At 36.5% G+C, this 27,354-nt stretch overlaps 1 protein-coding gene across 2 annotated transcripts; it reads right to left on the minus strand.

Annotated features, from left to right (window-relative positions):
* Window positions 1-869: 869 nt before the first annotated feature.
* On the minus strand, window positions 870-21,147 carry LOC143702885 (uncharacterized). 2 transcript variants are annotated; one of them, XM_077196806.1, is made up of 10 exons: window positions 20,988-21,147; window positions 17,304-17,564; window positions 13,406-13,583; window positions 11,880-12,116; window positions 8,537-8,652; window positions 4,677-4,824; window positions 4,499-4,551; window positions 4,272-4,369; window positions 4,025-4,175; window positions 870-3,625 (listed from the first exon to the last, which is right to left on the minus strand). In XM_077196806.1, the coding sequence occupies exons 1-10, from the start codon at window positions 21,006-21,008 to the stop codon at window positions 2,288-2,290; spliced, it is 2,601 nt and encodes an 866-aa protein (XP_077052921.1). In that variant the 5' UTR covers window positions 21,009-21,147; the 3' UTR covers window positions 870-2,287. The 2 variants fall into 2 exon arrangements, with proteins under 2 accessions (XP_077052921.1, XP_077052930.1); XM_077196815.1 differs by having other exon boundaries at window positions 11,880-12,104; window positions 13,412-13,583; window positions 20,988-21,096.
* Window positions 21,148-27,354: the final 6,207 nt, after the last annotated feature.

The raw sequence follows: 27,354 nt of genomic DNA on the forward strand, positions 1-27,354 counted from the left end.
AATATGTTAGATGGTGGTAAAGGGTTAAACCAGCACAGCAGCTCCGTGAAAATACAATCCACATACCAGACATATGAAAGCGAGACCCATGGAGAGCCTTTTAAGTTAAAACAAAGAGCCTGACCAGCGGAAAGAACCGTGGGTTATGTCCCAAAAAATAAAGGAGAGGGGAGGGGAACCATGCAATTTATTCAGTCCTACAAAAAAATTCAATCATGAATGACTGCGTCTAGAATTTGGTCTTATCTTAAGTACTTTCTAGATTGACAGATTTGACTAGTTTGTTTCTAGGGACTGGTCTAGGAATCTATATCAATTCCCCATGGACAAATCAACTTTGTAGCAAATGTTGATTAGGCCTGAAAATGTGTTAATTTTTATGTTTGGAAGTTCAATATTGGTAAAAGGTTATTGGATGGCCTTTAAACACGAGATGATATTGCACCCTGGTGGCCACAGGCTGCTGCAACAGAAAGTTGAGTGCCCTCCCCTTTCAAAAATTACCATACATGTGTAGTTAATGCAGTTTGTTACTACCATAAATCCCACTGTCGACCTTAGGCAAGAAGCCATATTGAATTTTATGAAAATGAAAACAAGGCTGTGAGGGATAGAGTTACCGTCTTCATGCGCTGTATAAAAGGTACTAGATCACATCCAATTTTCAAAGCTCATACCTCTACTTGAAGTTTTTTGGAAAGGTGTTTTGTCAGCTGAACAATTAAAAATGTTTTTAAACAAAAGCAGGCTACAATCCACTGAACACATTAGCCCTCAATTTTCACTCGTCAAAATTTTTTTTTCACATGAATGATCATCTATTTAGTCCCCACTGTCAAATAAATCAATAAATGAAATGACAAAGCTTCTGCCACTTTAAAGATCACAATCATTTATTTTACAATAGCTATAGTTACTACAGTAAAATAATAAATCATGTTATCTCTTTAAAGTGTAAGAATCTTTCAGCAATTAAAATAACAGCATGCAAGTACATAATTTTTATTATTATAAATATTCAGTGTTTAAACATGTCTGCTGAGTCCATGTTCCATTAGCATAGCATGCAAAATAATAATAAAAAATTATAATTTTTTAACCTGGTGGTATTACAACAGTTTATAGAACATTAAATAGAGATTAGCGTTCTGTTTGGGTGCCTTTCAAGTACAGAAATTAATTGAAAGAAAAATACAACCAACAGAATAATAATGAATGATCATACAAATGTGTTTTACACAAGTAATTAATCATTAGCAAACCGAGTGAAAATTATTAAATATAATTTGTCATCTGTAAACCTGTGAAATACATTGCATCAAGAGGTCGGTCTAGGAGGAGTGAAAAGCAAAATTAAGTTACCCATTTTCTCACAACAGGCAGTTCTACATCAGTCTCTCAGTAAACGCATATCAATGAAGGTAAACCATTCGATGGTTTATCAGGAACACAAATAGTAATTAACTACAATATATGACTATATGTTATTAAAATGCATTTTTAAATGATAAAAGAAAAAAAAAGAAAATTTGCATTGGGACCCAAAATATGCATACCATTTGCACAATACAGTACATTGTTTCTAAAACGAGTAGCTAGGGAAAATATGATAAGATCCAGCACAGAGGTCATATGGAGACCATTTCTTAAATAGCAATAGCAAGGTTCAACAAATACACAAATAGAAGAGAAAAAAAAATTCACACTGCCTAAGACCAGTAAAGAAGAACCTAGATAAAGGTGTAAAACATAAATAATAACTGAGAGTATGACCTACACCGACAAAACGACACTGCTTAAGCATAAAATAAAAACAACTGACAATTTATAAACAAAGCAATTTATGCCTAAGGAAGAAGTACAGTAGCTGACCAAATCTTCTGCAATGATGTCCCAATGTTTTTGATATCTGGATCAGTAACAGTAACCAGACCCAGATTCTGTGTCCATGTTTTTCTTAAATACCTGCATTTTTTGCAAAGAAATCAAATGCTCCATGAGTCATATTAAATGTCCTTTATTGGCTGGCCACTTGATGATCCACTATCTACAGCATATGTTTCAACTTAAAAAGTACTAAAATATAATCAAGTTCAAGGCACCTTATCTTTGGTAAAAACCCATGGCCACCTGCATCAGTTCAAAGTTTAGTAGTGTTTTAAAAGCAGGTAATTAGCAGATAGCAATGCATCTGCAGAACTGTCTCTTTGATCATACACACAGGAAAGGCAGAGCAGAGAGGAGTGATAAAGTATGCAAGAGTTAGTAACGCTCCCATGCCTGCATGCTAACAGCTAGATGGCTTCGAAAGGAGGGAACTAGAGAGTACTTTGAGAGAGGAAACTGCATCCGACTCTTTGATATCATCAGTAGGTACACACTGCGAGTAGAGGTCACTGTTTGATTGAGGTTCTAGATTTGGATCCAGAGATGGGCTCTCTGGTTCCTTTTTAACTGTCACTGCGCTTACGCTGGTCTTGTCTTCCCCTTGATTCATGTGATAAATACAAGGTAGAGAGTCTGGGGAAGCACCAATACTGTAGGGATTTTCAAGGGGGACATCCAATTTGGGCACTAAAGAGAAACAAGTGGCTTCGGGAAGAGTCAAAGCCACATTGGTCCTGTCCTGAACTAAAGCTCTGGCCCGGCTAGGAGAGCTAAGATCAGCTGGCTCATCTTGGTTCAAAGGCACCAGAAAGGACATGCCATTCCACTTTAGAGATGCTCCGAGATCCTCAGTTTCCACCTTTGGTCTCTTGGTCATAGACTGGACATCACGACCTTGCAGTTCTGTGAACTCCATGTCTCCAGCAGACCTCTTGGTAATGGCTCTCTTGCTCAGGTTCAGTGGAAGGGATTGATCTTGAGGTGCACTCCCATTGGGTTGGGAGGTCTTGCCAAGATCCTGAGCCAGGACTTCGGAAAGTCTCTTGGTGAAGGTGTTCATGTGTGTCGAGCCAAGACGGGTGCGCATCAGTTGACGCAACTGTAGGCTACAGCCGATGTTAAGCGGAAGGATCCTAAGAGGGGGCAGGGGAGCTCTGGTCATGGCCAGTCCTCCGTTTTGGGACGAGGCATCCAAACTACACCCTGAACACTGGTGCTGGAGACTCTCAGGGGTCTCGGGTGTACTGATTTTGGGCTGATGGACCATAATCGTCTGGTGGGGAGTAGAAGAATCTTGAGGAGTTACCTCATGAGCACTCATTCCATTGAGGCCGAGACGGGCTCTAAAGAGGTCCAAAGGACACAGTCCTTTAGTGGGACTGAATCCTTCAAGAGAACCACCTGCCAGCAACTTGCAAGGAACCGACAGAAAAGAGGGAGCTTGAGGTTCTACAGTCTCAGTCTTCACATCTCGTCCCAGTACGGGTTGATGGAGCACTGTATTAGAGGGTACAAGGGACAGACCTTGGCCATGAGGATGGTTGGTGAGCTTCAGTTCTTGAAAAATAGTCAATGGCTGCACGATTTCCTGATGTGATCTTTCTGGTTGCTCTGAGGGAGGTTTGGGATGCAAGGGCGGTCTTCCAACTCTGCCTCTGGCCAGAACTTTAGCATTGCGTTTTCCAGGTGGTCTTCCTCTTTTCCGCACAACAACAACACCACCATCTGGCGGTGAGGCCTAAAAAAGTAGTAGGGCAAAGAAGGGTAATCTTAGTTATGCTCATTTTATTAGTCGGTCTGAAAACAAAGCTTACAAAAGTACCGGATGATCCAGCGAGCGTTTTTTGAGAATAAAGAAATCACTGGATTTACCAAAATTTGTGACCTCAAACCTTTTGGAGCTTTGTTTTGAGGTTGCTGCACAATTATTTAAATAGTTTTTTTTTCTAAAGTAGTGTGGCATAATGTATATCAGACAAATGGCATGTAAGAACAAAGCATGGTTCTTAAACCATGATCAGATCTAATATGGACTAAACATTATGTTTAGCTCATCTTATTGAGAGATCTTGCATATACCGAACAAAAAAGGGTCAGCATTTCCCTTTTCTAGTGATATAGAAAATAAAACCCTCACCTGGTTTGTAACTGCATTCTTTTTTGGGCTGTTTGACACCCCTCTGCCCTGTACAGTCTTTTTGATGGTAGTGGGCGAGAAAGATGTAGCCCTGGGCTTGCCAAGTTCTGGGTTTTCCCCTCTTACATACAGTTCATAAGGGAGCATCAGCCTAGAATTTGATTGAAAATAGGCATTCAGTTAGATGAGAAAAGCCCTCTGAAGCGGCAGGAATTAATTGTTGCTGTAATCAGAGCTTCGCGCTCACCTTTCATAATGCCTCCTTGTGCAGGTGGCAGCGCTGGTGCTGCCTGGGCTTCCACCCAACTCATTGTACACGGTCTTCCACAAACGGTGCGATGTCACCTGCAGGCGATGGGGAGGACAATGGTTCTGACTCACAGTACTGAGCTCACCGCTAATGCTTTCATTCCGTTATGATGGATTACAGCTTACTCAGCAGGGCCAAGAAATGAAACGACATGACAAACTTACCCTCTCATATCCCCCCAGTCTTTTTACAACTGAATACATGAGGAAAAGGTCAACTGTGGGAAAATAGGAAACGGCTCGGTTAATTAATAAGTTAAGGTGGAAAAAACTAGAGAAATTATTGTAGTGAGTGACTGGTGCTCAATTTTTTTCACATGTAAAAGCAGTCATGCATACATACTCTTTTTGAAACCCAGGTTGGGAACTTTGCTTATAGCGGAACCTCTCCGCTCCATAAAGATAAATAGCTGATCCAGGAAGAGCTGCTCTTCTGGGTGTGGGAGCCAGTTCCCATCCCAATGCATCTCCACACTGCCCATCACATTTTCCTACAGGAAAAAAAAAAAGTTACAACACATTAGAAGATCTTTCCTACAATAACAAATCAATAGCAACAGAACGAAACATTAAAAGGCACGTAAATTCACAATAGAAAATTTTGTGAGCAAATAAAAGGTACATTGCCTATCAATAGTGTAGTGATGTATGAATCACAGCTCACTCAGACCGAGCAACTTTATCCTCGTGAACGCGGTAAATCCTCATGTTCAACTGGATTTCTATTCAAATGTCTGGATTTTGCCCCCGAAAATTCAAGCAAAAGTGGTAAATGTGACCGCACCAATCAGGTTTTTGATGTTAAAATCCGATTCAAAACTTTTAAAGTTGAGCCATGAGCTTGAGGTTGCTAATAAATGGCACATATTTCTATAGAGGCAATTGCAATTTTAACTTTTAAAATAATTCATACTACCCAGCATGCAGAGCGGTTTTGATGGCTAGCTAGCAGGATAGGTAATGTTAGCTAACATTGGCTAAACTCAGGGTTGCCAACTCTCACACATTTGGCGTGACGCACGCTTTCAGGCTCTGTCTCACTCTGCCCAAGTAAATCTCATGCCAAATTAAATAAGTCAATGTGCTGCACATACTGTTTGGTGTATGACATCAAGAATCGTGAGAGCAGCGCATGAAGTCAAACACACGCATTGACAAGGTATGGGTTTTAATTAAACCAATGAAGACCTGCAATCTCTTGATTGGACCAGTCTGTACCGATCACATTTTCCCCACACCATGCAGGGTCACTGTATATAAGCTGCTGACACCCACCTGCACGACAATCATCGAAGATGTTTAGACTGCATTGAGAAACGTAGTATTTGTGCGCACAAAGCAGATTTACACGTAACTAGCAATGCTAGTTACATTACATTACATAGTATATGACATTTTTCGCCGATACCGATAACCAATAATTCTTTATATTTGATAAGATGATAAATGATATATTGGCCAATAAAACTGTAATACACTCTCAAAAATTATATAAAATTTTGGATTTAAAGACAAAAGTCTCACCATTAAAAGCCATGCCCCAAGCACACAATTATAATGTTCTCATTATAATTTTATATAGCCTACATTACTACAAGTGCAACATTTGCATCTCAAGTTGTTTTCCATTTTCGAAGTGATTCCAATCATATTTCAATAGCAAAAAGTGCCTCAGTTGAAGGAAATAATACATTATCTTTAATTAATAATATATATTTTCTCATGTTTTCATGCCGATAAAGATTACTTTAAAACGAACATATATCGGCCGATGGGGGGGGGGGTGATTATGGGGCCATAATGAACAGAGGCCGATGGGTAAATTTGGCCCGGATGCCGGGTTTTTTTAATGACCACTGAGGCCCCGTCCACACTACTGCGTTTTCGTTTAAAAACGGAGACCTTTTGCTACGTTTGCACCTCCCGTCCACACTAAAACGGGAAAAACGAAGACCCAAAACGGAGAAGTTTAGAAACGCTGCAGCTCCGTTTTTCGTTTTGAATCTCCGGAGGGCGTTTTAGTGTAGACGGGACAAAACGGAGGAGTTTAGAAACGATGACGTAGAAGGTCACGCTCGGCTCTATGATTGGGTGTCATCACCCATGACGTATCCTTCCCTGATTCGTCAGCCACCCATCACATGTCCCGTCACCGGAAGAAAACAAACAAAAACATCCTGGACTACGTAGCTGATGTTAGTGAGTGCAACATGGATAACGAATTACAAGCGTTACTGACTTTGATGTCTTTGTTAGCAGCTGTTGTGCAAGCAAATTCTGCATTTTACAATGCTATAACTGCCTACATGCGCCGGAGGCAAACTATTATTCGAGCGATCTATGACAATTCCCGTGTGCAGCGGCGGTCCATGAAAAGAAATCTCTGGTCTTCGACATTTTCTAATCTTTGCAGAGGTAGCTAACGTTACTTGCTTCCTCATCAAATCTGAGGAATAGTCCATCCGTTTCCTGTTTACACCGGCACGCGCATGCACAGTGTTGGAGAATGGTCACGTGATCCGAGTTTTCAGTCGTTTTAATGTGGACGGAGATCAATTCTAATACGCAGCTAAAACGCTGGTGTGGACGGAGATCGTTTTCGTTTTAATTCTCCGTTTTTAAACGAAAACGCAGTAGTGTGGACGGGGCCTTAGAGTCAGGACCTCAGTTTAACGTCTCATCCGATCTTTTTGACAGTATAGTGTCTCCATCACTATACTGGGACGTTAGGACCAACACAGACCACATGGTGAGCAGCGCCCCCTACTGGCCTCTCTAGCACCTCTTCCAGCAGAAACCTAGTTTTCCCAGGAGGTCTACGAAAGTAATATGATGCCATAAAGAATCGCATGCGCAGGGTAAGATTTGTGAAAGTGTACATAAGTTTGCAAGCGTGAATTAAATTTGCATGCGCAACAGAAGATTGGTAAAGGTGTAAATCGCCTTTCAAGTGTAAGAAAAAAAATATTTGCAGCATTTTACTGTTTTTCATAAGTGTAATTCATGTATTGTGAAGCTGCAGTTTCATGCTAATGTAAAATAAATAGGATCTGTATTCCTCTGACTTCCATTTTTCCACGCTTACACTTTTGGCATGTTTTTTGGTGCACAAATATGGCCAAAAGCACTGCAAGCCTGTGAACAGCAATTTGCAAGCAAAAACAACAGAGTCAGGAATAACGCAAAAAAACAACCTTTGTGTAAAAAAATAACCTGTTGCAAATGTCTGCATGATTTGTTGTGTGCATGGGGCAAAAAAGTTCCCGAAATAACCCGATTTGTACAATTGCATCTTTCTTTTAGCTGTGCTTAGTTTTGGCACGATTCTCTCACTCATTGAGTTTTGCAAGCGCGAAGAGGAGGGCGGGTCCACCATCATGTAGCCAATCAAATTAGCTTCTCGCTGACTCTGGTTTTACTCTTATCTGATTGGTTCAATAAACACACCAGTTGCCAGAACACATCTTTATCTTCATTTGGCTCAGCATCTTTCTCAAAATGGCACTTTTAATGCACACATACATGTTAAATAAATAAATCATGATTGCTTAATAAACAACCAGTTATTGCAACATCATTGTAACATGTAACTAAACTTAATGAAATTCTGTTTACCTAGCGAATGTTTTGACTATACACTTATTGTGATGCAAGGATTTTTGGGGGCATTATTTTTTATTTTTACAACAATACAACCCCAATAATTCTCAAATAATAATTATATTTATTTAATAAATATATGTATACATTTAAAAATAATAAATAAATAAATAATAAAACAATAATTCTCGCTCCAAGCTAAACTCAAATCTACTCACCTTACAATATTTAATATAGGATTTTGTACTTAGAAGCATGGAAAACCACAGTGTTCTCAAATAAAGTATTTTTAATAAAGTATTATCAGCCTTTTTCAATTGTTGTAATGTTGATTAATCAATGATCAGGATTGTTTATTAAATGGCTTTAAACTCAAGTACAGTGTTTTTTTTAAGCCTAAAATTATGATAAAATTGGCAAACAGTGTCACAAATGGTGTGAAAGGAAGTCAAGATCTCAAAGTTAAAACAAAACAGGAAGCACTGACAGACACAGTATTCTTTCACTATTTGTTCAAAATCTTAAAACATCCTGTTTGGCCATCAGATCTGTATTCATAAACAAGTCTATAGAACAAATTGAGTAGCAAACTCCACAGCATACCTTCATTCTTTCCATCCATGACTCAGATAAATGGTTATTGTTTTGCTGATCGGATCCTTGGCCATCCCTGCCCTTTATTTTACGCGGTCTCCCCTTCAGACTGAGAGAAGAGCATCCTGGGAAAGAAACCGATCATCTTTAGGCAACAATACTTCAATTTTTTGGCCTCTTTTTTTTGTCATAACATGCAAAATCATTTTACAAAACAAAGTGAACAGTCTCATTTCATTCTTTCTTGTAGTGTGTAGTCTGGATATTATTATAGATCTCAGTGCTATTAGTACAATGAAATACAACTAATAAAACTAATTAAAATACAGTAAGAATACATACTACATATCATGGTTTTCTACATGAATACCACAAGTGAAATTACACTTTTCTCAATGTTAATAAAGTACAAACTAATACAATATTTAACACAATCCTTTCTAGTTAAATATTAATTTGAATAAATTACATAAAAAAAGAGCAGGTAGCCTTTAAGTATTTCTCAGTTCAGTAAATATTATATTTGTAGGGTTGTCACAGTACCAATGCAAGTCAAATTTCACAGCCTCTGCACCAATTTTGGTACCAGAGCAAAAACCATTGTAACTTTTTTTTTTTTTTTACTTTTTTTAAAATTAAAAATATTAAATAAATGAAATTGATTAATTTTTAATGATATTAAAGATAAGTAAATAATACATTAAAACTAGATGCAATGATACTAAATTTCTCTACCAATACCAACTTAGATTTTATCTGCCAATACCGATAGTTTAATTTTCTTAAGAAAAAAAAAGAAGCTCTCCCGACTATTGCTGTAAACTATACAGGGAGCCCTCTCATTTGGTACATTACTGTAATATCAGAGGTTCAAATATTATATTCAATTGAAATGCATTTTCAGATATAACAATTACACTAAAATAACAACTGAAATGTTTGTATACAGCTCAGTTGCACATAACGTAGTTTTCATAAACGTGTCTTCATGACTAATTTATTCAAACGCATTTATAATTAACAGTAAATAAGCTCCAGCTCACTTACACATAAGGTCGTTTTCATAAACGTGTCTTCATGACTCATTTATTCAAACATACATGTCTCTTTTATAGCTCACTAATGAACTGTGAACATTAGCTAACTTTCCTGAGGTTTAGGGAACATTAAGTGGCATTGTTCACAAGCCGTTTTACTAACTTCTTTATAAGCGGTAAGTTGCACTGTATCGTTCAACACAACTTGTGATGTTAATACTTTTTTTATTTGTTCCATTTCGTTCTATATATGTATTATAGAGGAAGACATAACGTGCTCTGCGCTGTTGCTTTAACTACGCAACAGGGATCTGTCACTTCACAAGAACATCAAGACGCCAATCATTTTTTTAATTTCATGATAAAAGGGAAATAATTTTAAAGCTGAGACTTTTCTTATCAGAAGTAACAAAACAATTTTTAAAAAAAACGTGGACCTGGCAACCCTCGCTTGAACTACGGGTGATTCAGAGGGTCAAAGCCTGCTTTAAAGTTGCGTTCTTTTAAACTGTTAATGCATTAATTTTCTTTAACAGCTCTAAATTCGGCCGATGGACAAAATAGTTTTATTTATCGGCCGATACCGATTAAACTTAAATTAAAAGTTAACATTTAAGAATGAAGAAACTTTACAGGTAACAGAAAAAGTAGCCGGTCTACTGCACTTACACTAAAACTTATGCACATATCTATTTTGACATACCAGATTTTCTTTTGGTACCCTCCGTTGTCAAACATCCCAATTTCAAATTCAGTCCTGCATTTTATTATGCTTTGCAGTGTGTACTCAACCCATTCATCATTTTCCATGCCGCTATGTACAGAAAGCGTACAAAGAGCACTTCCTTTATAATCAGTGAAACTGATATCTCTTCAGTTCAGCCACAGCGCGAGCTCCCGGACTGCAGTCCATTGCACAATTCATCTGTTATTTACAGCATCTTTATACTTTGGTGGTTGGAGCTCACACTGTGCAAACTCTGCCGTATTGAGCCAGACTAACTAATTTATTCTGTCTAAGCCCATTACGTTGATGCACTCAACAAACATGTCTGTGATTGGCTAAAAAGTTCAATACTCACAAATCAGCCTTTTACCTAGGATTTCACACACTGACTATTATATCAATTGGGTGGTAAAACACATTTTGGTTAACTTTAATTTAGTTAACGGTCTACATGTTTGACAACTGAATTAGCCTGCCACATCACAGCGACGTTTATGGATAGTAGGGCTGGATATTGACACAATTTTATGATTCGATTAAGATTCACAAGCTTGCAATGATTAATTGGAGCACGGCAGGGGTGCAACTACCCAGTGTAGAGGGGTATGCAGCAACAATTTTGGCAGCGCCCCCCCCCATACATATATAGCGCAGATCTTTAAAGAGAGAGAGATGTGACCCTAATTACAGCTTCCATGTCACCCAGCAGATTTAACTATAGCCTGTATGTCTGACAGCACAGCTAATGGTAAAACAAAATCTATTTGTTTCCATGATAAACCAGCCTTATGTCATGAGTAATGTTTTCCAGCTACCTTATATTTTTCCAGTTTTCAGCTCAGCAACCTCTTTTTTGCATATTCTAAGCTAGCTAGCTACATATTCTGGCAGCTACATTCCCAGTGTTAGCAAACGCTAGTCTGTTAACATGAATATTTGCAAGCCTCCTCCAAGCACAGACGTCACACTTTAAATCCTACCTGTTGACCTTTCACCATCCACTTATTTAGCTGCTGTCGCGTCCCTTGACATGCCATCTCCTTTTCCCTCTTTCTTTTTCTATTTTTAGCTGCCGACAGCTTTTTTGCTTTATCCATCTTTTTCGAGTTTCAACGACAACTCACTCCTGTGCTGCTCACTCAGCGCTCACGATATCACCCTTCTATGTCAAAATAAATTCTATGATGGAATCTTATGAGGGCGCCGGCGCCTACTCTAGCCTGTTAGTCCTCTAAAATGTATAGAACTTTTTTATATTTAACTTATAGAACTTTTATATAAATTAGAATGTTTGGGTTTTTTTCCATCGCTTTGGCGCCCCCATGATGCGGCGCCCCTATGCGCCGCATATAGCGCATACCCACTTTTTGCGCCACTGGAGCACGGTTAAAAATGGGTCCGTGACAGGCGAGCCGGAGCTCTGCGACTAATTCAGACACGCATTATCAGAGGCCAAAATTTCGGTGCATCCCTCATTCTTGGGATTTAACAATTGATATCGGTTCATTAAAATGAGAGTTGGTTAAAATCAACAAATCAATATTTTTAACCAAGCCCTGTCACAATCCAGCAAGAGTGTATTACTCACCAAGCTGTGTCAGTATGCTAGCATTGCTGTCTAGAGTAGGGTGGTTGAAGGTATCCCGACAGTAGAGGACTCGTGTGTTTTGGAGGGCCACTTTTATTCCCCCCAGAGCCAGCAGATGGGGGTCCTGCAGACCGGGGCAGCTGGCCTGATCCGGGACGCGGCTTTGAAGGGAACGGAAGCGGCAGTACTGGGGGTAACTGAGGACCTTCACCTTCTGCTGTACTTCTAGAGACTCGTCTGAAAGAGAACACAAAACACAAGTGTCATACATTAGCCTACGTTCAAATAATGATCAGTACCAGTGTGAACAACACCCTCACAACAGCTCACGTGCAAAAAACAAATAACAACAACAAAAAACGATATATTTTAATAGAAAATATACTCATTCAATATTAGCTACAATCCCTTGGCTCGACTATATTATCACACTCCAGGGTTCTGTTTGCAAAACATTATGAATAAGCCAATTTTTCATTTTTGTAAACTGAACCACAATAATCTGAATGATTCACTTTCGGGTCCCCCCTGAAATATAAAAGTTTACTATTTTTATAATAAAAACAGAGCTACTTTTAATGTCATTTCTATTCTATCACAATCTTACAAAATGCTGCCTACAAGTTCCTATTCACACATTTCACTCTTACTTATACTTAACTATAATGTGACGTGCGTTCAGTTGGCTTTAGGCTGAAAAACAGACACAATGGACAATTTCATAAGCCTTCCTCTTTATTCACTTCCTGACAAAAGCCTAACTCAAACAATACAAGTTTCATAAGAAAATAAGGCAAGATGCACTTTGTGATTCTGCAGTTATTAACCAAAACTATTAAAAAATTGTTGGTTAATTGAAATAAAACAAAAATTAGATGAAAAACTTGAAAGGAAAAGAAACAAACAAATTAAAACTCATTATTTTAGTTCTTCAACTTGAGCTAAATAAAACTAAAATAAAGAATTAAGGTGAATAGAAATATAAAAAAATTATATATAAATAAATAAATAAATACATACGCACACACATCAAGAGTAAACAAAATGCATGTCTTGCCATACAAATAAGGTAAGACCCTTGGGCCCGCTGAATATTAATTACAAGACAACACACTAAATATTCATGAGCTAAGCTGATAAAGGACCCACTTTATATTAAGTGTCTTTAACTACCATATAATTAACATTTAAATGAATAATTTACATGTTTTTACAGTGCACTTATATTTTAAAAATACCTGCATGTAATTACATCTATAATTACACTGTTGACCCCTTAACCCATCCTTAAATCTACCCACACCATCAAACCTGTCCTAACCTTACCCATATCCCACCTCAATATCAGCAAGTGTTTTGCAATACAATGAGTACATTGTATCAAACTTTGTTTTTTTTGTGTGTGGTATTAGTTTAAAGACACCTAATAAGCAGGACCCTGATATGTTTTTGAATTGTGTCTCCCCTGCTTTTCAGACTGTCCTTAGTACCCATTAAGAAACAGTTCAGGATTTTTCATTACTCACCGTCACTCTCCGTTTTTCCTTCCTGTGGCGAACTAGCATCATGTGACCCATCAGACCCTGTCAGAGGCCCGTGAACGTTTGGACTGCTGTGCTTCCACTGTGGCGGTTCCTGACAAGTCCACTTCACCAGATCCTCCACTCTGACTACAATCTTTTTTGATACAGCGAGGACTTCATCCTGTGCAAAGAAATGTAAAGTAAACGTGAGCTTACAGGCAGGACGGGGGTTTGCTTAATGGCCTGAAGTATTTTAACGCCTTTAATGAATGAGAGAAGCCTCTCCCTTTTTCCTATGTTATACTAGTTAACAAGAGACGCATCACCGAAGGCAAAAACAACTGCTTTAAAAGAAAAAGAGGGGTAAAAGCCCAGCTGACATTTAGATGCTTATCTATGCGACATTCTCACATTCTATAAGTTACAATGAAAACTCTGAAAAGCTTTAGTATTTCTCCTTACTCATTTATGTTGGTACAAAATAGCCTAAAACATTAAACGGGACATTGAGGCCTTGTTTAAAATGCCGTCTAGTTTAGCCATGACTGCTTCTTACAGCAAATGAATGAGTATCTTTCAATTTCAGATGAAAGATTCGTAGAGGACTCTTGAAAGTTTTGGTCAGCATATAACTGGATTCTCCAAATAAACTATAGCATACCTAGTTTATGTTCATTACTAATTCAAAAACTCTTTTTCATTCTATGTTTAGAGTACTAAGAGTCCTTTAAATCATTCTGGAACAAAAAATATGGCTAGTTAAATCATTTAACAGCAGTTTTTCCATTTGATTTTCCATTCTCTTTTGTATGTCATGCTCAGGCCACATTCAAGAGACAGCACTTAAAGTTACATAAAGCTGTGATGTGTAGATGCACGTTCCTATTAAGCATTATCACATCATTTCTATATATCTATTCATGCTTTAAATGAACAAAAAATGTATGCGTTAAAAAAACATTTCAACTTGACATAAGATAGAAAATCTAAAACACATTCGGGTGATACATTCTGAAATATTCCATGTAAACATGTTTCTGAATAAAAGCGTTTTCTAGCAATGTCATAAAAATATGTATATAAATATAATATGTTTAACAGTCAAATAACTTGACACGAGAGACATAAAAGGAACTTCGCCCATCAATAAAAATTAAAAATAAAACATTTGTAAGTCTTTTTCTTAAATGGCTTGTAGATTTCATGTGTTTATTGTCCATCATTGGATTGTAAACTACTTTGCAAAAACAGCCTTTGGTAACAATTCGTATGATATTTTATAAATCATTCTAATATGCAAATTTGGTGCTCAGTCATAAATAATGATTAAAGGTTCTTATTGTCAAAGTTGAAAATAATAAAATAAAGATTAAAATAAAAATGCACATATTTTTGTTAGTTTTATTTTTTACATCAGTAAGGACTTACCCTAAAAATTCTATCAAATACATAACATAATATTCCTGAAATAATTATTGTATTGAGTATTTAAAGTACATAAGAAACATATTTTAACATTAGACGTTAAATATTGATGTTCTTTTATTAAATTTAACACCATGATAGCATCGAGGCTATTTACATGGCAAACACAAGGTAAATATCATAATCCATAAAATTTGTATTATATAAAACATTTCAACATGACATAATATTGAAAATCTAAAATACATTTGGGTGATACATTCTGAAATATTCCATGTAAACATGTTTCTGAATAAAAGCCTTTTCTAGCAATGTCATAAAAATATGTATATAAATATAAGAATATGTTTAACAGGCAAATAACTTGACACGAGAGACAAAGGAACTTTGGCCATCAAAAAAAAAATAGAATTGTTCTATAGTCTATACAGTATTTAATACAATGACATCAGAAGTAACTGTAAATAAATTACAGAAAAGTTAAGAGTAATCCCTTACTTTACTTTTTAAATTACAGTAATTACTTAGTAATGCAATTAGGGCTGTGAAACGATTAATCGCATCCAAATATAAGTTTGTGTTTACATAATATATATATATGTGTGTATACTGTAGGGCTGGATGATTAATCGAAAAATAATCGAAACTGAAATTCAGAGCCTATAACCGACATAATTTTACCATGTCGGTTATTTCGTTTTTTTAATCCTATTAATATTTCCGCCCACTGTGTGTTAATGTACTTTCCCCTTAAAACATATTACCGCGTGTGTAGTCATGTAACTCCGCCCCGTCCAGTCTGCGACATTAAAGCAACATGAGCCCCTTTCACACAGCGCCTTGATCCCGGGAAATTGCCAGAACAAACACCTTCTGTGTGAACGCAAACACGACCCGGGATTGATGCCAGGTTGGGGACATAGTAACATTGCCGTGTTCAGTCCCGGAACGCGCGCTGTGTGAACAAATGCCATAACCAATGCCGTGTCGTAATGATGGCACTAAGCCGGGATCGTTCGCCAGCGTGAAACGGTTCGTAATGCGCTAGTTTATGATCGAATCAGAGAAAAAAATGCACAAGCGTGGTTTCTCGAGAGAAATCGCAGCTCATAAGCAAACTATAGACGCCGCTGGGACATGTCATGTGTCTTTGCGGGTTGTGTGTGTCTGTGTGAACGCACTCTCTTGATTCCGGAAAATCACTGGCAGTGTGAATGAACCAAAGTCGAATGAACCAAAGTCAAACGAACCCGGGTCAAATCCCGGGCCACTTTATCCGTGTATTTTCCGTGAAAGAGAACTCAAAAACTGAGTCAACTCAGCAACAGGAGCCGCTTGTACCAAAGAAACACGCGAAAAAAGAGAGAGACTGACAAACGCCCAGCAACACGTGCCTCCACTCCACAAAGCAGGTTTCGATAACACAAGCATTTACAAATGCTACACAATATGAAAAGGATTAGTTTTTTTAGTTTTATACAAGTTATATTTTACTTTTAAGATGGCAATATTTACAATAATTTATTTTGTTTACAAAAAGAACTATTTTCTACATTTTTAGGAAACTTTCTTTTCACATTAAAACTTAATTACTTTTTTATAAGACGTTTTTATTTCAAGCATTGTATGCTTTGTTTGATTCAATTGTTTGAAATATTTAATAAGTAAGCATTAAAAGCTATCTGTGTGTTTCCTTATTTTAGAATCACAAAGAAAGGATTATGCATTCTTTCATTAAAAAAATAACCGTGAATATTTACAGTATAAGCCTTGCCAGTGACACATGAGAAAGATTTTTTTTAAATAATCTTTCAATAATCATAATCGAGGTAACTAGTTCGATTAATCGCGATTATGATTTTAGCCAAAATCGTCCAGCCCTAGTAAACTGTGTATAATTATATATATATATATATATATATATGTATATATATACATACACACACACACACACACACACACACACACACACACGTATAATATTTAAGAATTTTTTGTATTTTATATATATATATCTATATATATATATAAAAATAATGTAAAAATATATGTACATTTATATACATTTAAGAAATATTTGCATGCTTGTGTATGTATTTATATATACAAAATAATTATACACAGTACACACACATACATTATGTAAACACAAACTTATATTTTGGATGCGATTTAATCGTTTCACAGCCATAAATGCAATACAACCAACACGGATACATGTGTCTTTGAACGTGTGTGTGCATGCATTTATAAGGGCTGGAACGACGCGTCGATGTAACCGATTACGTCGAATGCGTAAATTAGTCATTGTGCCGTTTACATCCGGTAACGTAAAATTGATAACAACTGCAAAATATGGCAAATTACTATGCATGTACAAAACGCTTTGGATATCCACATTCAAACTGATAATACGTAGTAACGTGGCGCTCATGCACTCTTCCCCTTAACCACAGGTTATTTCTGTATCTCTCACCTCTCCATGCTCCACTGCTCTGCCCTTCGGAGTATCCTCAGGTAAGAAGTAGAGTCTAGAACTGGCCAGCAGGCGGCGCTGCGTCTGATCTTCCCACAGCAATGTGACCTCCGCTATACACACCGGCTCCTGAGGGCCACAGCGCATGAAGTAGAACTCCCCGAGCTCCCAGACCCGAGTCGCACCCCCGGGTTCCTGCTTGCAACCCACTGACTTATAAAAGGCAAAGGAGCCTCGAAGGCAGCTAGGAGCACCTAACCACTGATCAGGACAAGAGCGCACAAAAGAAAACAGGTTAGGGAATGAACATACGACTGAATGCACATATGATGGAAAAGAAAAAAAAAAAGTCACCCTGTGCAGCTGTGAGACAACATCTTAAATACCTTCGGTATTAAAGGGATAGTTCAGCCAAAAATGAAAATTGTGTCATCATTTTCTCTCCCTCGAGTCAAATTTCTTTCTTATGCTGAACACAAAAACACATATTTTGAAGGATATGGGTAACCAAACTGTTTATGGACCCCATTGACTTCCACAGTATGGAAAAACAACAACTATGGAAGTCAATGCACACCGTCCACTCTCTGGCTATAGGAACATTCTTCAAAATATCTTCTTTTGTGTTCAGCTGAAGAATGAAACTCACACAGGTTTGGAACGACTTGAGGCCGAGTAAATAATGACAGAATTGTTTTATTTTTGGGTGAACCGTCTCTTTAAAGAGTCAGAGCACGAAATTATGAGTTGCACAAGATCACAAGCAGACTGTGGTTAAAAAAACAACTCATCAATTCATTCATTTCATTTGGAATTTGCACAAGTGCGGATATTTTAAGCAAATAGAAGCGCTGTCGTTACACAAATACTTCATAAAAGTAGAAAACGTATGCATACGAAGCTCAAATACACACATGCAAAAGCCCTTCACATGACTCAAATTATGTGTCTGAGCAGCAAGCGTAGCCGTCTTCTCAAATCAGCAGAGCGGTAAGACAGAAATATTCAATGTCTCGGCTTCTAGCAGTATTTTTTTTTTTGCTAAAAATAAGAGACAAAAACTCCCCCAAAACATACTATAGAGTGGGGCAAATTACACATGAACTAATCATTCACGTAACCTACTCAGAATTGTTTGGTAAAGTTTCCATGGTTGAAAACACATTCCAGTGTATTAATCTACTTAGGAATGGCCTGATAGCAATGGAAAAACACAAAGATTTTTCTATTATTTGACTTGCAGAAAGTAAAACATAAAACATCCACAGAGGTGATGCCAAAATATGACTATAAATGTGAGGCTAAACTAAATATTTGATGTTTTTGTTTTATGATATTCAAAGAAATGTATATACATATGAAGATTGGTTCATTCAACTTCAACATAATGAAGATAATTCAGTTGATACATTTTTGGTCAAAAGCATGAATGTAGAATTGTGTTTAACCATGTTCATTTAAAGTATATTAATAACATTAATATTTTAATATTAGTGTTATTGTAATATCTTATTTAAAAAGTTATTGTATTAGCATACTAAAAGAGACTTAAAAATAAACAAAACAAAATAGTTAAAGGTATAAGTAATGCAAAAGGCTAATGAGAATTCACTTATCCGAAACAAAATTAATTATTTGACAATAGGTATTTTATTATTAGATCAAATGGACAATAAATGTGGAGGCTAATGTGGAATATCACAAATTACTTGAATGTATTATTTCATGTTATTTTAAAATATTTTAATACTACTATCAAATAGTAAACCAAAAATTGTTATTGTTGTATTAGCATAGTATAAGATTTTTAAAAATAAATAATAAAAACAAATAAAATAGTAAAAATTATAATGCAAAAAGGCTAATGGGAATTCATTTATCTGAAACAAAATGATTTGATAATAAGAGATATTTTACGAGGGTGGTGTATGTATGGATGAAAGCCTATATTTTTAACTACGATTAAATACATAATTTGAAGTAGATATCTTAACTTAAACTATAAAAGTTATTATATCAGCACTACAAACTATTTTCAAACATAGTTAACTACACAATGCCAAATTATAAAACTATAAGCTCTTTAACTAGGCTATAGGCGACCTTTCTGTTTTCGTTGTGAGGAATGTGTTATTGGTATGGACATTAAATTGTGAGTGAAAAATTATAAATAATGCAATATGCAAATTTATCCTTAAGCATTTTGTAAATGGACAATTCGCATATGCACCGCCTTGCTTGTGTCATCCGTTTTCCATACGTTGGTAATATTGCATTGCCTCTTGAACGTGGCCTGAGCGTGACAATCTCAGTACTTTAACTCAACATGTCAATCACAGGACCCGTCCACGAGGGTCAATCACCCCCCACCCCACCCCCACTGGTAACCCACATTTTCACCGAAAAACCGACCAATCAGAAGCCACAACACTCGGCGTCCACATGTCGAGCGCCTACTGGTAAAAAAAGAGAACTAGTCTTACAGTTAAACCACAATACACGTCTGTGACAGTCAACTTTTCACTTTATACACTCCAATGAGCACCTAAGTGAGTGTTTCATCCCAATCCGAAAAATATTACATGGAGAGCTTTTGAAAGATTTCGAAAGAATAACCAAAATGACCTTGGAGTTTTTTACTGAGCGCAAAATTATTTACATTTATTATCATGCATAATTAAAACTGACTCAAATCAGAGTTGCTGATCATGGGGATGAAAATTGTTTATATTTTATAAACAGTCATTTAAAAAAACAACAACAGCGATAAACAACATCCTCAATCCGGGTGCTCTCTGAAGCTAATAATAATAGTATTCACTCAATATGTGAAAACATATTTCAGCCAACTTCCTACTGCCACATACATAAAAGTCTCATATATCATGACAAAAATGTACTGCTGGAGCCTAGCATTTCTAGCCAACACGAATAATCTCTTAATAATATTAAAAGCATTGAAAAAATAAACGATGTTATTGTTGCTAAACACAACATTTAAAAAAATAATAATATCACGGCTCGTGTAACGATCTAATAACTTAAGCTTGACGAAAAAACTTCGTGGTCTCAAATAAAATCAGCAGCTCCACCAAGTTTACCTCTTCCAAGAAGTTTCATTTTAAAATCATGCTTAATATTCGCGGGATTTCATCGAAAAATCTGTCGACAGATCGTGAATATAAACAATGCAGCTTTCCCTTTAAAATCGTGGGCTCGATTCGAATCGTTTTTAATAATGAAATTAAAACAAAATCTGCTTGGCAAATGTGAAATGTGGGGGTGGGGGGCAAAAGAGGGAGAATCTAGGTAGTCAACACGACACACAAAGAAATTAATCATTAACGAAAAAAATCGAAATATCAAAACGCACGCGCTCTTGATATAACAATAAATCGTCACACAAAAAAACGCACAGCGTCGATGAAATTTCAAATACATTAAGAAACAAATTAAAGTTTCTCGGCGAAATATGAGGCAATATTTTCAAGTCTTCGTTGGCTTATTGGATAGGAATCAATTCGGCATTTTAGCGAACTTCAAATATTACTACGTGTCGAGGGAACAGCGGTTAAAAAAATATAGGATTTTAATTTTTAAAAACAAAGAAGCCAATTCCGAGCTCGCGCGCCAAGCGCCTTGAGCTGCAACAAAGTAACAGTTTAAAGTTTTAATTCAGTTTACCTGTATCGTACTCTGCTCCATTGCAACTCAACATTCCCTTATCCCTCTCGATGCCCCCTATCAAGTTACACAGCCGGGTACTAACAGCACCGGCACACACATAAACGTAGCTGAAGAAAAGCTTGTGTGCCTTTTTGTGAAAATAGGGCAGGATCTAGGTGTGGCTTAACTCCATTTGCCAAAAGAACTTTAATATATGTTATGCATTGTACACAAAATTGCCTGTGGAAACATGCTCGCGGTTTAATTTAACCAAGTGACTAGCAGTGATCACGAAATACAACACAATTTCAACATGGAGCCTTGAAATCAGCATTTCAAGACAAAATCCATATGTACAGTACAGAGCATGCGTGCTGTTTTTCAATAAAATAGCCCATTTTTAATGCATAAAATAAAGAGCGAGTACTCTAAATATTTGCATTAGTAGTCTGACGTGACATTTAATGTTTGGTGTTTTTATTTTTTAAATATAATGTTTTAAAATATAATGTCTGGTCTATAATATATGTATGAAATTTCCCTCTAAAAAATTACATTTTCCGATTGTAAACACTGGTTTTGTTGGCCTGTACAGTCGTTTGCTGAAACTATTAGATTAGACTGTTGTTAAATGTATAGGCTAATAAATATTAAAATATTTATATAATAAACAATGCAAAATAGTTATATTTTGTTCTCCAGCAGGGGGAGTGTCCACGTGATCCACAAGACAATGGCTGTGACATTTCATTTTTCCTGCTCTTGCTGACACCAGAAACCTGAAAACTTACGACGAAATATCCTCATAATAGTCTTTTGTTGTATTTTTTATTGTAAGTTATTTAATAATTTGATATCAATTACTGGCCAGCTCTCATTTCTTACGCGGAGGGCGACAAATACAAACTTTACAATACTGATTAATGTTATTGAGAATGTGATTATTTCCTCGTGTCCTCCTCCCATGGTCTTGTGGCAGAACAAATGTTGCTGTCCCTTATCAGTACTGAGAGGATATGTGAAAGCAGGAGGTCACACCACCATTAAACAGCCTCTTGCATTTGTATTTTTATTCTTTCAGGTCATAAGAAAGTCTTGGTATCTGAAGCAACTCAGTAGTTTTTCTGTCTCCCCCCCCCCCCCCCCCCCTGCATAAATATAATGAATTATTTGTTATTATGATGAACTGATAAAATATTTCTTGACGAGGAAAAGTAGTTTCCATGTTTTCAATTTTGTAACCTGAAACCTGAAAATGAGGAAAGTAGGTTAGAAATTGATTTTTATTAATAAAAAACAACAGTAGTATCATTATTAATTGTATCATTAATAATATTACCATTCTTCTCATTTTATCCACAACAAGCTTTATATTTTCTAACTCTAAACATATATATTAGGGCTGTCAAATCGATTAATTGTGATTAATCACATCGAACATAAAAGTTTGTTTATATAATATATGTATACATAAGTGTATATAATATGTATGTATATATGTAAATACATACATATATATACATACATATATATGTATATATACATACATACATATATACATACACACACATATATATATATATATATACGCACATATAATACATAAACACCTTTTAGGTTAGATGTGATTAATCGCAATTAATCGATTTGACAGGACTAATATTTGTGTGTATACAACACACACACACACACACACACACACACACACACACACACACACACACACACACACACACACACACACACACACACACACACACACACACACACACACACACACACACGTTATATAAACACAAACTTTTATGTTATATATATATATATATATATATATATATATAGACATTATATATTTTTGTGTATGTATAACAAAAGTAGCAATAAATGTAATGTAGGGCCTATAATGAATAATTGTATATTTGATTCAAATAATAGTTTTGGAGATATTATATGCTTTATAATTATATAGTATAATAACATTTTGAAATAATTATGAATTGTGCCAGTAAACCACAGTCTAAGTCAATTGTTTCTTGTTTCACATATGGCTCTGAATATACGCACTAATGCTCAAAACACAAAGTCATCATATGATCTGCTTACTTCAACAATATTAAAAATCCGGTTCTTTTAGTGGAGTTTGCAACGAAGTGCCTCTTTAGCACACACACACACACACACACACACACACACACACACACACACACACACACACACACACACACACACACACACACACACACACACACACACACACACACACACACACACACACACACACACACACACACACACACACACACACACACACACACACACACAAGAAGCATTCTTCCTCACAATGGCTTTAAAAGACCTCATGGAGGCGCTGTTGCCTTTAACATTTTTTTGTCAGTGTCAAACTCTACAGGTTTCGTTTCTTTTATTGTCTATGGGTTTCTTCAGTCGATTTATCCTTCCATATGTAAATGAGTTTCACATGATATAGCCAGAAATAAACAGTGGCTTTATATTCAGATACTATACCTCTTATTCGGTGATGGAAATAAACACTCATGAACAGTTCACAGGTTGGCTTCATGATTTTCTGCTTCTCTTTTTCTGATAATGGTTGTTGTCTCACTTCTCGGCTGCCTGCTGCCACCGCTCATCCTAAGCCATTGTGAAAGTTAACAGATAGCCTACTTTTACACAATCAACTAATTCAATTATCAACAAAAGTCTTATCTGTGTGAGTGACCAGTGAGAACATTGTGCCATCTTGCTGTTAAAATGCTCATTTAAAATGCTATACTAACAATTTCTACAAGTGAAATACACTCTTGTGAAAAAGTGTGCTTAATTGTATTGAATGTGTATTTCAAATCTTAAAGTATATAGGCCTATATTTTAAAAACACTGTAATTGCACATCAATAAAAGGCCATTAAAGTGTACACTTTCATGACTTTTTCTTCACTTAAGTACACATTGCACCTTGCAATTATGTCAAATTTGAATGTTTACTTTAAACTACATTTTAAATAGGCCCTAATTATTTTCATAATCTTTTGCCATGCTTTAGATAAGTACACTCATTTCGATCTGTTTATGTTAAGTAACATGTAAAGTACTTTATCATTTTAATTGTAGTGTGTTATTTATAATTATTACATTTAAAGTTTATATAGCCTACTTTAAATGTGCTAAAAGTGGGTCAAAAGCACTATTAAGTTCAACTAGCCTAATTGCATTTAATATAAATTTAAACAATAATACATTTTCATTTAATAGTAAATAACATGCAATAAGTCTCCAAAATATTGCATTCTATTCATACATATATCACACTTAAGTATATTTATTGTATTAAATGTACTCTAAAGTGTATACTACATCTTTTTCACAAGGCCAGAGAGAGAGAGAGAGAGAGAGAGAGAGAGAGAGAGAGAGAGAGAGAGAGAGAGAGAGAGAGAGAGAGAGAGAGAGAGAGAGAAGCTAAAAACAATGCTAAGTAGCCTATATCTTAGCATGTATGCTAATAGCTTGTTTTGGTGTATATACTTTTACATTTGGTGATAATAATAATGTTTTTTTTATTGACCTCTATGATAAACTCATTTACAATCAAGTATTTGAAGTATTTTGTTATATTCAAGTTATTAAAGTATTTTTGTATAACTAAATTACATCATATGCTCTCATTGACAAATGCAGAACAATTAGTGCATGCGTTCATGACCTCAAGGCTAGATTATTGTAATGCTCTACTGGGTGGTTGCCCTGCACGCTTAATAAACAAACTACAGCTGGTCCAAAACGCAGCCGCTAGAGTTCTTACCAGAACCAGGAAGTATGACCATATTAGCCCGGTTCTGTCAACACTGCATTGGCTCCCTATTAAACATTGTATACATTTTAAAATCTTGCTGATTACTTACAAAGCACTAAATGGTTTAGCTCCCCATTACTTGAGCGAGCTCTTAACATATTATAGTCCTTCACGTCTATTGCGATCTCAAAATTCTGGCCAGTTGATAATACCTAGAATATCTAAATCGACTGCTGGCGGTAGATCCTTTTCCTATTTAGCACTAAAACTTTGGAACAATCTTTCTAACATTGTCCGGGAAGCAGACACAGTCTATCAGTTCAAATACAGACTAAAAACACACCTCTTTGGCTAAGCATGCACATAACACATTATAGATTGCTATAATTCAATGTTAGGCTGCATAATTTAGATCAGCCAGAACCGGGAACACTTCCCATAAATCCTGATGTACTTTGTACATCATAAGAAGGATGGCGTCTACGCTAATATTAGTTTCTCTGTTTATCGCAAGGTTTACCGCAAACCGCCGGATCCAGGCCATATCCAGATCTGATGAAGGACCATCACATGGACACAACGACAACACATCCCTGAAGTGCCAGCCTCATCAACACTAAGAGGGCCTCATGGACACCTCAACAAACTCATCTCCATACCGGCGTGATGACTCCGACCCCTAACCAGATGAACTGGATAAATATTGTGAAAGTTCTGATCCAATCTGACTTCTGACCTATTATACCTCCTAAATCATAATCATACACTGTTCGTTTGTTGGCCAAAGGAGGACTGGCCCCCTGACTGAGCCTGGGTTCTCCCAAGGTTTTTTTCTCCATTCTGTCACCTGATGGAGTTTTGGTTCCTTGCCACTGTCGCCTTTTTTTCCGCCTTCATTCGCCATTGGCTTTTGGCTTGCTTAGTTGGGGACATTTAACATTTAATTTTGAATTTAACAATACTATTACAACTTTACTTTCCTGTTATCTCTGTAAAGCTGCTTTGAAACAATTTGTATTGTAAAAGCGCTATATAAATAAAGATGACTTGACTTGACTTAACTGGCTCAACCAACGGCATGATTTGGAGGCGGGACTACTTGTTTGTCGAACCAATGGCATTGTTCTAAGAATGTTAATCAGGCAAAAGTGGAAAATACATTATTGAGCTAAATTTAAGTAGCCTAATCTTCGAAAGGAAATAGGGTGGAGGAAAAAACAAAGCAATGGGAATAATACAAGAGCACCAAGGTGGGATGTTGAAGTATTTAAACCAAAACCAAATCCATATCAAAACCATATCATACCAAAAACAAACAAAACTCCAGGCTATGCAGCAGCTAAAGAGAGGAAACACTCCACAGGAAGTGTCTGAAACGACTGGAACACAAACTGGACAATACAGCAATGGTACTTTCGAGTTATGGGACGGTCTGCCTGAATTTTCTTTTAAAACTGACCTTGACCCGGTGGAAAACCAAGCTTTCTCAGGAAGTTTGTGGCATCCTGAATTCAGATATAGCTCAAATGTCAACATACTGCAGTGGTTTTTCCTTTCTCTCTTGGCAGTGAAATCTGAAATATGACACTTCATGTTTTAGTTTGCAATCTTGCAAGAAATACTACTCGGTATTAACAACTCTTGAGCTTCCTTGTTTTGCTCAACTTCTCAAAGGCTGTACGAGGCCACACAGATTCGGGCTTTCTGCCAAATAGTAGCAGAAGTGCTGAGCCGATAATGGAACAAAACTGGACCTGTTTCACTCCTCTGAGTTTCCCTTCAGGAGTCTATAAAGTCTTATTGCTGTAAAATAAAATCCTTTAAGCCACAACACAAAAGCCTTTGTTGCACAAAAGCTGCCCCCCCCCCCCCCCCAAAAAAAAATATGCGTCACAAAATATCACATTGACAAACCTGAGCATGTTCAAAGATCGTGTGAAGTAATATGTGTATGATGGAAGTGTGAATTAACTGACAAAAACTTGATTAACACACAAGTGACAAAAGCAAGAGCCCCTGCTGAAACAGCACATAGATAAAACCAGTCCATGCTGCTTGGCTGGTTTGAGAGGAGTTTTGGATTATTATTATTTTTTAGCTGGCAAGGCTGGTCTTAGCTGGAGACCAGCTAAAACCAGCAGAACACCAGTTTGGGCAGCTAAAAAAATTTCCAAAACCTCTCTAAAACCAGCCTGAGACCAGCTTAAACCAGCTAAGACTAGCTAACTAGCCTAGGCTCGTTTTAGCTGTTTTTCCCCCCAGCAGGGATGGTTTATGATCTTTGATTTTTTTAATATAAAATGAAGTGCAGGCTTCTTTCAAAGATTATATGTAAGCTACCAACTTTTCCTTATTATTTTTGTATGTGTATCAAACTCTAAACCCAAACGTTCTTTGTTTTTTTTCTTTTAAGTTGAAATGAGTGGAGCATTTCCAAGAATTTCTACATAATCGTTCACATACAGATCGTCTCCAGCTATAACGTCACCACATTTGCATATTTCAGAGTCAAATCACATGGGAACTTGTTTTGAGGCTTTGGAAATAATGCCTCCACGCATCATTATCGTTATTA

This window comes from Siphateles boraxobius, unplaced genomic scaffold, assembly GCF_051911475.1.
Source record: "Siphateles boraxobius isolate OS27281-9 unplaced genomic scaffold, OSU_SipBor_1 11, whole genome shotgun sequence".
NCBI classification, from domain to species: Eukaryota; Metazoa; Chordata; class Actinopteri; order Cypriniformes; family Leuciscidae; genus Siphateles; species Siphateles boraxobius.